The 12212-nt window shown below is 41.7% G+C and overlaps 1 protein-coding gene across 2 annotated transcripts in view; it reads right to left on the reverse strand.

Moving 5' to 3' along the window:
• The window catches only part of RNFT2 (ring finger protein, transmembrane 2), a 926866-nt gene that overhangs the window by 515156 nt on the left and 399498 nt on the right, over positions 1-12212 (reverse strand). For both annotated transcript variants that reach the window (XM_044068253.1, XM_044068252.1), the window contains exon 6: positions 7364-7517. In XM_044068253.1, the coding sequence (XP_043924188.1) occupies positions 7364-7517 (154 nt within the window). The remainder of the gene's footprint in view (positions 1-7363; positions 7518-12212) is intronic.

Below are 12212 nucleotides of genomic sequence, written 5' to 3' on the forward strand. Positions count from 1 at the left end.
TGCAATACAGTGGAGCAGGGCTCAACCAGCTAAAAGCTTCATATTAATTATTTCTTGTTTCATGGAGCTGTTGAAACAGAATATGGTACCATTTGCATATACAGTGTTCTTCATTTATAATACACAGTTGCCATTGTTAGTGAACTGACTGGTACGTCTTTGTTAGCTTAATACATGCACTTTAGTTACCTTTGAATTACACGGGTACAGATGGTTTTCTAGGCAGCCTGACCTAAGGGGAAACTACCCTAATTTATGACAGAGCCATTGCAAGACACGCTATAGACTTGAGTCCTTGTAACATGGGAGCAAACGGAGGACTAGAAGAAAACAAACGCAGGACAAAAGTAGGGACAACATTGTTCATACAAACTTTAATGATGGAATAAACAGTTTTGCAGTATGTACATGTCTGTTAGAGCTAGAAAGCTGGACCAAACTAGGGGCATTTACAATATTGCTCGTACAAACTTTGAATGTTGATAGAATAATGAGTTTTGCAGTAGCAGCGATTCTCAGAAAGATATGAGGTCTGCAACGGAATTATCTGTCATTATTTTGTCATTCGAAGAGCAGAGCTGTCTTACCTTAGTATATCAACAGTGGAGGTAAAATAAGAGGGCAAAGTTACTTGCACTTGTAGAAGGCACTTGGGTGAAACAATATGCAGTTACTATCATCTCACAGCGAGCTCGGATGTAACCACAATGGCGCCATGAGATGGTAGCCGAGATTAATGAGTTAATATTAATATTACACAGTAAGATTGGACACCCTTTATTAAGGGCCTTAAAGTAGATGATAAGGAGTTGGCTGGTGGCAGTGTTAACTAACTTATAGTCTGGGCAAAAAGGGGCATAGCTAGTAAACCTGTGCCAGCCTTTCCCAGGTGTGTGTGTGTGTGTGTGTGTGTGTGTGTGTGTGTGTGTGTGTGTGTGTGTGTGTGTGTGTGTGTGTGTGTGTGTGTCTGTGTCTCTGTAAATCAAACCTCAAAGAGTGTGTGTGTGTGTGTGTGTGTGTGTGTGTGTGTGTGTGTGTGTGTGTGTGTGTGTGTGTGTGTCAGCTACTTGGGCAGGCATATGAAGCACTGGTTGGACAGAGAGGGTGCTGGAGGTCTTGGCTTGGACACTCAGCTGGGATCTCAACTCCAAAGCTGTACCAGTGGGGGAGTCTTATTGGGGATATGGAGGAAGAGGAAGAAACTAGCTCCGAACTGATTGTGGTCTCTGTGTGCTCTTAAGGGAAATTGCACTTGCATCTGGAAATACTACATGCGTACTTCTCATTTTCCCACTGTACGTCCCCCACTGTTGCCAGTGGTGAGGACTGACGCTGGGAAGAAACGGATAGTCAGGCAGTACCTGGTTTATCTGGAAATGAAGATTTCTGAGTCCATTAAGTCTAAGTAGCCTTATCAGGAGGAACCTGCTTGCCACTCTTTTTGCTCTTAGGAGGAGGGTGAGACTGCCTGCAAACAAATATTGGCTTATTGGGGTAGTTTCTCTGAAATTTAGGAACAGGAGAGACAAACATGTTTGAGTTCCTGCAAAGCCTTCCTCTTATCCTGAAGGGACTTAAACAAATCAGCAACAGCCACCCCAAACAAGCATTTATTATCAAGAGGGGCATCCATCAGCTTAGCCTTAATATCATCAGCCAATGGTTGAAGCTGAATCCAGATATACCTCCTCATCACTGACCCAAAAGCAGCAACTCCAGAAGAGGCATCTGCTGCATAATAACTACACTTCATGAAACAATGAACCAACTGTGAGGAAGTCCTTAAGAGGGAAAGAGCACAAGATTTACCCTCAGAGTCTGGAAGTTCAGAACTAACCTGACAAGCCTGAGAAAGGAGATCTAAAACATAACTGGGCATATGGTTCTGATAATTAATAGCCCTAAAAGTCAAGGTACATGAGGTGTAAACCTTCTTATCTAGCCTTTCCATGGTTCTGCTGTCTTTATCAGAAGGCAGAAACTTGGGTGAAGAAAGCAATTGAGAGGGCTTGTCAGAGGCTACAGACACCACTGAGGGGTCAGCAGCAGGACACTTGTACAAAAAGTTACAATCCTCAGGCACCCTATAAAACTTTTCAGTTTTTTTGGGAGTAGGGGGCTAAGAATCAGGAGCTTTAGAGGCATCTGAAAAAGCAGCCAACAAACCAGTCAAAACAGGAGGAATAGCAGACAGTTTTGGAGATTGCATCTATAGCAATTAATAGTACCTCTTATGGATTTCAGAGACCTCAGCACAATCCCATTTAAAAAACTCCATCATCCTAGAGACTGTGCCACCAAAAGAAATTTCATCAAAGGGAGTATCAGGACCGGTGGATTCCTCTTCCTCAGATCTATAGTCCAAAGGAGAAGGAATCTGAGAACAGTAGGCAAGGGATTCCTCATCAGAATTCAACACCTCCTCAGAGGAATCCTGTTCCTTGAGTCTTTTAAGTGGAATAGAGGACCAAGGGGGAGCTGGAACAGAAACCCCCTGAAGAGGTTTCAATGCTATCAAAGCATTAAACAACCCCTGAATGAAGGCCTGCCACTCACTCTGTGGAACCCCATAGGCAGGAGAAACATGTTTAGTTTCCTACTTTTTGTTTAATGGGATGTCTGCCTTGTAAAACTTGGAAAGCTCTGACCCAGGACTGCTTTCAATAGCAGTAGTAGGGACTTCTTCCCTGACTAAAATCTGAGGAACACCCCTCAGAAATAATCAACTGTGGTTCACCCTGAATGTCCAAAATGCACATCTGCAAACCCTCATCAGATGTGCTTAAAGCTGGATCCCCACCGGCCTCCAACCTGGTCAGCAGAGGAATCCAACAACAAAGCCGGGTGAACCTCCGAGCTTTACTTACCTCAGGAGAAATGTCAGTCAGAGGCTGGACAGCAGAAGATTCCGGCCTAGGTTTTTTAGCCTTCTGCTTCCTTGATGCCTGACCCTTGGGGCAGGAAGTTCCTTCCATATTATACTTAGCAAGAAGCTTAAGTCACTAATTCTCTAGATAAGATGCTAAGGAAGAAAGCCTACAACGCAGAGTCTTTGGTACAAAACCCTTACAGATGGAGCAGGATGTTTGGTCGTGTGAGGTGCCAAAGCAAAATAAACACTGTTTGTGGCAGTCTTTATGGAGAATCTGTCCCTCACACTGGTATTTACCTTCTTGGATGACATGAAACCCCTAAAGCAACCAAAAGACAAGAAAAAAAAAGAAGCCCATAGGGGCACCTATCTGCAATGGCTCAGAAAACAGCAACGGGACATAAATGTTCATTCAGACTGACAATTGAGAGATGGGATTTGGACTGGCGGCAAAGAAGTTCTGAGGATGTTAAGTCTGGGGTAAGTCCGGACATCACCTTTACACCCTACACTATGCAAGGAGCATATGTGTGACATACTGCATACCTTAAAGCAACCTAAGGCTTTTGTATATTGGCTGGATGTCAGGCTGCCCTAGGCAGGGAATCCCAGACATTAAGAATACTGCAACAATGAAATGAAGGACATCTGTACTTACACAATTTTATCCAAAACAAGCAGGCACTGCCAGGTCTTTCCAAATCTTTCTGCAGTATAACCGCTTTCAACCCTTCTTGTTTTAGGGACATGCAATGAACTTCTCTCTTCAAAGACACCTTTCAGCTTCCCTCACCACTCTATGGTGACTTCCCAGTTTCCTCTCTCAACCCAAAAATCAGGAATTCAATGCTTACCAGCATCAGTGACACTGAAACACCTCCAAAAGCAGCTGATTCCCTTTAGCTTCCTGTCTTTGCCTGCATCTCACATTCTCCCTTTTAAATGTCAACCCTGTCTGTACTACAGTAGTCAAGGTGTCTTTCACAGACTAAGGAGTTACCATGCTACAGCATGAATATATACCAGTCACAAGATTATGCTGATACATTTAGATGTATCAGGTCTATTTCTTAATAACCTAACATTATTGCAAGCCACAGATATGTTAACTATATATAATGCTCCTTGTCTGAAGGAAACTAAAGCAGTCTTTTCCCCTTTTGGAAGATAAAACAAACCTGATCAGATATGTGTCACACCTCAAAAAAATGTGAAGTTTAGCTTTTGCTGCCATGAAGCACTGTCTTCCTGATAATCATAACTGTGGCCGCAGTTGTACAGCGGTTAGCATTGTCATCTCACAGCAAGAGGTTCTCAGGTTTGATTCTCGGCTAGGGTGCCTTCTGTACGGAGTCTGCGTGTCCTCCCTGCAATCATGTGGGTTTCCTCTGGGTGCTCCGGTTTCCTCTCACATTCCAAAGACATGCAGTATGTGGACTGGACACTCTAAATTGGCCATAGGTGAGAGTGTGTGTGATTGGTACAAATGAACTACTGTGGCAGGGCTAGGTACCAGGTGGTGTAAACCTTGGCTTGAGATGATTGTAACTACGGAAGTGACATCCCGACCCGATGTGCAAAATGGAAAAAGGGGTTGAGGATGGACAATGGATTCTGTAGAAGGTGTCATACTGTGGGGAAGCCACTACAAACCACTCAAAATGTGAACACTCATTCAAAACCATGATAAACCTCTATCAACAGATGAAAACCTTTCAAGAGGGGTCTGATGACAACTACCACTGTTTGATGATTTGGTCTACCTGTGATTAATTTAAGCAAAATGCCAATTCCACACCACACAAGGTTTATTAAAATACTGAGAAGTGATCATTACAGGGATGGACAATTAGTGAGTTATGACAAACTCAAAAGTTAACCAGGTTAGCACATCACTTGGTTGCATAAACTGTTGTGGGCTGCCCCGCTTTCTGGAATCAAACAGAAAGCCTTTTCTCTTTGAGAAGATACCAGAAATGTGAGGCATACTGGATGCAGAGAAGCTAATATGCCTAAAGTCATGAAATGCTTTTTTAGGTTACTTTTTACGCACAGGCCTGCCATCCGTCAGGCCTCCCCTTGATCAGACAGTTCCTACTCATTCCCCCATTTCAGGGATTTCACTCACAGCTGGGGCAGCAGCTGTCCAAAGGGGAGGGGTGTCAGTTAAGCAGGTCTGAGGCTGCTTTGTATTCTCAATGGAATCCTTGCAATAAAAGAATGAGAGAATTTTTAATGTTCGAAACTCCACAGTTTGAGTGGAGAACAAGCAAATCATGTTACCATTGTGGCCCAAAATGCTCTCCCCTTGTCAGTACTCACTTCTGCACTCAGTATGTAGGCTTCCACCTACTGGGGTGGCTTAGTGAGTCTAACACCCACTCAGGCCTAGGCCATCTTCTGCTTTGTCTCCTCTTCTCTGAGGGACAGTGGCAATGTGTGCTGCCAGGTCCATCTTGCTCCCTCCAGAATGGACCCCGCAATCCTCCTTGACAGCAATGTCAAATGCCAGAGCTGTCAGTCGGACTCAGGCCACCTGGGCAGTGGTCAGGGTTTTATCCTTTTATGTCACTGATGCTGGCATGAAATACTCGTAAACAGCAGTTTGCAAGTAAAGCAAAACAAATGTGTTGTAAAATAATTTATAACAAAAAAGTGAGTGCTAAGTATTAAAACAGTGACTATACTAAACGTGAATAGATATCAAAGAAAAGGACCTGGAAGTAACTATAAATGACAGTTTAGTGCCCACATCTAAGGAATAAGGTAAACTGCCACTCTGTACATTAAAGGCCAGAGCTGCTATGAACTACTGGTGCAGAGCTGGAGTATACACCTGATGAGACTTCACCTACAGTATGTATGTAGGACTGGAGACTGGACCTAGAGTGGGACTGTGTGTAGTATTGTATACAGGTCTGGAGACTCTAGCTGTCAAGAGCAGCACTACATACATGCTTAGAGGCTGAACCTGCTAAGGGCTCACCCGCAGTAATATATTCTGTTTTGGAATGGGTAGCTGGTCAGAACTTATGCAGTACAGTGTGCAGGACCACCTGCAGTATTGTCTACAGCTGAAGAGTGTACTCCTGCCTGTGAGTCTACACAGTGATTTAGGTACCCATTTCCCCTCCCAGGAGGAAGTTAGGGACTTAACACAAATGCCCTTCCCAGAGAAGGCAAAAACTCCATGACATCTGCCAGAATTATGACCCCGCCAGACAGCTCTCACACTAGTGGTTCTGGGGATTCCTTACTACTAGGTTGTCAGGCAGAGAGGGCAAAAAGCACCTAGAAAAATATTTCTAAGAACTGGTATCCAGCTGGATTTGGATAACTCTTTTTGAGTAGCTTTTTTCTGGATTATTACTTTTCAGATGGCCAAACTGTGAACTCAATTCTTCTCATGATAGCCCACGTGATGACAAGTGGAAAGGATTTGGATTTTGTTTATTACTACAATTGTAACTTAGCAACATACAGTTTTTGCTGTTTCTGCTGTCTTTTCCTACATTAAGGTTTCTTTGTTATGGCAGCACAAGTTTTCTGTAACATTTAGAAGCAAACTGGCAGGTAACACAAAAAATTAACATACAATCTGTAAATGAGCTTCATGCTGTAAGTCCTGGGTTTGAATCTCTTAGTCTCCATTTCCCTACTGTATGACTCTCAGCAAGTCACTAACCAGACATTGCCCCTAGGCCTCCATCGAAAATGTCCGCCAACCCAGTTAACAAGATATATAATGAATGACCTGGAAATATTTTTTTTTCAAAAATATCAATACAAGTATAACAAATATTTTTTTTTCTCAACAAGACACAACATGGCAGAACAAGAATGTTCTGCAAAAGCAGGACATGTAGGAACATATGCCCATTCCAGCAATATTCAGTTTTACATCTTCGCAGTTTCTCCATATTACCAATACGCCACACTCCACTCCCCCAAATGTTCGTTGCTACTTTCATACACCAAGCACACACCTAAAATCCCTTTGCCTTCTTCTTCGTGCCTCTACTCAATACTGAAACTGTCTGTACTTGCCTGCATTTGTGGCCACTACATTTATATAGCAAGTACTTTCTAACTCTTTTCCACTGTTTCCCAACACATATCAATTCTGTTGTAGCTTTTTGTCTTCAGTCTATTCTCAGTTTTTAGTCTACTACAATACTGTATATAATCATTGGAAGAAAGGTTAAAAAAATCAGTATTTGTTCTAAACTATTTTACAGCACATTTGTTTTGCTTTAATGCAAACTGTTTTTTAAGAGTACTTCATGCCAGTATTGATGGCATAGTGGGTTTAAACCCTGACCACTGCCCAGGTTGCCTGAGTCTGACTGGCTTCTTATAAATCAAGAAACAAGAGTTATATTGCAGCCAGATAAAGATTTAAACAGTATCTCTAACTAAACCTATGTGCATCTCTTTGTTCAAATGTTAGTCATTTGCAAAGATAGTAATACAAATTCGAGTTATACGCACCTTTGACTTGACAGCTAAAGTGATTTTTGGCAAGATGAGGACCAGGCACTTTAGAGAGATTGTAATGTATTTGAGCACAAAATCTGTGATCCCAACAATCCAGATCAGGTCAAAAAACTCCAGGCCATCCAAATTAGGTTTCAGAAAGATCACACTGTTGAAAAATAATTAGAACTGGTAAGGAGAACTACAAAAAGAATATACTTTACTCTCCCCCCAGAATTACAGCCACTAATAAGGATGGGAAAATTAATCTACAGACACACACACACACACACACACACACACACACACACACACACACAATATCTCTTTCAAGAAAGCTGCATTTTAATTCTGATAATTCAGTGATAAGCTAATGCGCAGCATCAGTAACATCTGATTGTGTAATATGAGAAATGCACTAACCATACACATGCATAATTAACATGCTTACACAGTCACGGATTCAGTAAGACGCGTCCATTATTAGCTGTCTCCTACATGACAGTTATGCAGCAACAAGCAGTATAAACATCTTCAGGATTAATACCAGGCTGTGACAGACAACATAAATCAATGCCAGAATCTACAACTTGTCAGCAGGTAGGGAAATGGGCAGCCTTGATGAGTTGGTGATTTTTTTCTGCTGAGGCAGTCTGATTCTGTACAATTCTAGGATGATGTCATGTGAACTTGACTGGGTGGCACAGTGAGGTATTAGTTTTGCTTCTTCACAGTACAAGGGTTCATGGTTGTTTTCCCATTTCAAAATTTGTGTGTGTGTGTGTGTGTGTGTGTGTGTGTGTGTGTGTGTGTGTGTTAGATTGAGTGTGTGTGTGTGTGTGTGTGTGTGTGTGTGTGTGTGTGTGTGTGTGTGTGTGTGTGTGTGTGTGTGTGTGTGTGTGTGTGTGTGTGTGTGTGTGTGTGTGTGTGTGTACATGCACATTTGGAGTCGGCATCCTATATGTCTGTGTCCAGGTAGTATTTCTCTGGGAAGTCCCAGTTCTTCCTCTTTCCAAAGGTATGCTGCCTCAACGCTTACTCCAAACTGTTTTAGCCTGCTGGACATTGCCTTGAGGCATGAATCACGAGTAAACATCTGGCTAACAAATGAGCAAGTACGTGTAATGGCCCTTCTGCAGTGTAGTCTGAAAACATGGTATATCAAGAGAACATCAAAGCTGCTCAGTCTCCTATTCATGCAGTGTGACTACACTGTCACACTAACTGAATACAGGTGAATCAGTAATGTTTACTGACATTTTTAACACATTAACCAGTTATCCTTCTGCTTGTATGTGACTGTTACTGATACTTACAGGCACTCTTGACAAATGGAATATGGACAACTGAATAAGTATAGCTCATTTCTACTCACCACCTTTATTTGACTTCGATAAACTAATATATTTCACCTTTTATAGTTTATATGCACAGAAAAAATACAGGTGTGCAAAAACAGGATTTGGATTGCATAATAACCCATGCTATTGCTTTAGGGACTTCATGGTAGTGTAAATAAAATGCGTTTTCACTAAGTGTATTAAATGTGCAATCATTGATCAGAATTATACATCTCTCACAAATGTAATTCTTTCTGTGCATTTTTATCACTTACTATGCCTGGGCATACCGCTCAGCTGCTATGACTGAGATACAGTCCTGTGATTCTTAACCTCAAATTTAGCTTTGCTCCTCACATATTTAAACATTTTCTTGATACAATTATGCCATTTAAAGGGGACATATATTATTAAATAACTAAAGCAGGCATAAAGAAATACAGCTTTATACTAACCACATGAGATGTGGTATCTGAAGATTATATGTTTTGAAAAGTAAAAAAATGCTCCTTTTCTTACTTGCAGATATGACTTCTAAAAGTCAATCCATCCATCCTCAACCCTTTTTTCCCATTTTTGCCCATGGGGTCAGGATGTCACTTCAACAGTGACAATCATCTCGAGCCAAGGTTTACACCACCAGGTGGCTAGCCCTGCCGCAGTAGTTCTGAAAGTCAATGTATGATTTTAATGCTCAGAGGTTGACAGGAATGTATCTGTCTTGTAGGTATCCTGATCTAGAGTTAAATAATTAAACAATATAGATGGAGAAGGCTTCATTACCAAAATGTTTCAGTGAATCATAAAGCCCTCACTTCTTTCAGATCTATATGAGAAGAGGAGGGGTACAGAGAGCAAAGCCAGGCTTAAAAATATACAGAAATTAAACAAACTGTAATGAAAGAAGGTATATCAGCTGACAAATGAGATAAAACCTCCTGCACCAGTTTAACTAGTGCACTTAAAACTGACCAGTATGTCATCACAACATCTGTTCTCAATGGAGCATTAATCTTTAAAAAGGCATTTTAGGTTCACTAGGTATGGAAACAGACAATTAAACAGTATCCTTGAAATAATGTCATGCTTAGCACAGGAGGTTCCTAGTGCTGTTCAAATACAGTTAAACTGGTAGCGAACTCTGCAATGATGGTGGTTCTACTAAAATGAGGTTTTGAAAACTCGCTGAATATTCAAAATGAACCAACAGCAAAAAGGATGCAGCTATTGCTGTATGTTGTTAAAATACCTCATGGGAAAGTTAGGAGGACAGAAGAAAACTAAAAAAATTGAACAAGAGGAATAATGTTCCTTTGCTGAAAAATGTGTGTTGCTCTGCGATAGTCTGTAAATGGTATACATCTGAGGTTCCCCCGTGCCAGTTGTAAAGGTCACAAGTGCAAAGAAAGCATGAGAAAAAGTTCATTAGTGTGTGGTTTTATCTTATACCACTCAACAAACAATACAGTTTATTAAACAAAGGAAAGTATGAAGAGGGTAACTACAGCCCTACTGGCAAGTTTACCTGAAGAGAAGCATTACAGGTTTATGATGCAAAGCAACTCAAAGTCCTCAAGAAAATGAAATAGAATAAAATGGCTCGCAAAGTAAACGCTTCCTTTCTCCATTCCACGCAGTTACCCTCGTCAAAAGAGGTTCGGAAACATAAATATATTGTAGGGCAGGATAGAAGAAAAATGGATACAATGACTGGGAGGTTACATTTGATGTCTGAATTGCAACAAAGGAAAAAAATGGATGCCAGACCTCAAGACTGAGGAAGAAGAGAACGTCTAGGAGAAAATGGCAGTGGTATGTTGGGTACCTAATTAATGAAGACGAGCATTACGATTTACGAGTATAGTACACATGCACATGTTGCAACTTAAATGCATCACCCATCATATTCCAGTACCAATATTATGTGTAGCTTGACCTGAGGACTGGAACTGTACACCCTGATCCAGGCAAACAGAGTCACACAAGAGGCTCCTTATTTCAAGGAAAATGTAATAATAAAGCCTCTTATGTGGTCCAATAAAAATATACACCATCCCCAAGTTAGAAGCAAACAGACTTCATACTGGCTGTGGCAGTCATGCTTCCTCCCTAAGAACAACAACAAGGACTTCTAAAGCCCTGAAGATATTGTGTTGCTAATAAACAGCTTATTTGCCAATAACCTTTTACATTCTAAGCTAAAAGTTGTAACAATTATGCTCCACAGATGCTTGTATCTTAGGTTATACCTGTCTAAGACCTGAAACATATTATCCGATGGAAGGCTTTTACACATGACCACATCACAGAGGGATGATATTGTTACTTAAGGACAACACTGAAGTGCAGGCACTCTTTCTAATGCTAGATCTCAGCTGAGTTTTAGCTGGCAAGATGACTATATGAAAGATGAAATTACTCCAAAACGGTCTCAAACATCCAGCCATGAGTTTACAAAGCATGCTTATAACTATTCAAGAAATCTATACAGCTACAAAATCTGTGGAGCCAGGCATAACATTGAACTCTGGTGAATGCCAGGAACTGCATACCTTGCTATCTGCCTGAAACGTAGGTCTGCAATGTGTCTCAAATAATATAGTCAGATGGGGGAATGGGCAATGAGTGACTGCAAACCAATCTAATTTATTTTTCTCTCTCAGGTAACAGAAGAAGAGACAAGTCAGTATGACAGCGCTCCTTACTAAAGGCTGGAGGTCAGCTTTGATCTTTACATAAGAGCTCAGGGAGACAATGCTAGCAGATGGGGCGGTGTGCAGGTTAGCATATAGGCAGGGCTTCAGTGAAGAGTAGAGGAAAAAGTGGATATAGCCCATTACTCAGGAATATACCATTCCACAGAATGATGGCCTCCAGTCACTGCCACCAAATTCCTACATCTTTATGGGGAAAAAAATAACAACGTTGTTAAAGGAGGCTGAGGCCTAATGTCAGCAAAGGTGAGAAAGTACATTTATGTACGTAAATTTACCATAACAGTAGATGTTTGAATGATCACTGCTGCAGTAGTGTTGGCCCGACCCAATTCGGTTATGTCAAGTGCAGGTCATGCCTACTGAATCAGGTGGATTTCTTTGAGAAAATCACTAACACCATGAATGGCAGTTAAACAGTACATACCTCCTACCAAGGATATAATAGCCGGTGGGTGCCACAGTGGTGCAGCGGCTAGCATTGTCGCCTCACAGCAAGAGGCTCTCTGGTTCAATTCTCGGTGGGGTGCCTTCTGTGCAGAGTCTGCATGTCCTCCCTGTGTTTGCATGAGTTGCTTCTGGGTGCTCCAGTTTCCTCCCACATTCCCAAGACACTGCAGGTGGATTGGACATTCTAAATTGGTCCTAGGTGCGTGTTTGTGCATGTGTGTGCCTTCTCTGGAAGGTTGGGCATCGAGCTGGCAACTCAACACCGTAAAAACTCTAATGCCACTTTTTCTGCGGGCCGATGATCGGCTGTGGTAACCCCTAATGGGAGCAGCCAAAAGGAGAAGAAGAGGGATATAACAG

This window comes from Protopterus annectens, chromosome 4.part0 (assembly GCF_019279795.1).
Source record: "Protopterus annectens isolate FY-2018-M chromosome 4.part0, PAN1.0, whole genome shotgun sequence".
Lineage (NCBI taxonomy): Eukaryota > Metazoa > Chordata > Ceratodontiformes > Protopteridae > Protopterus > Protopterus annectens.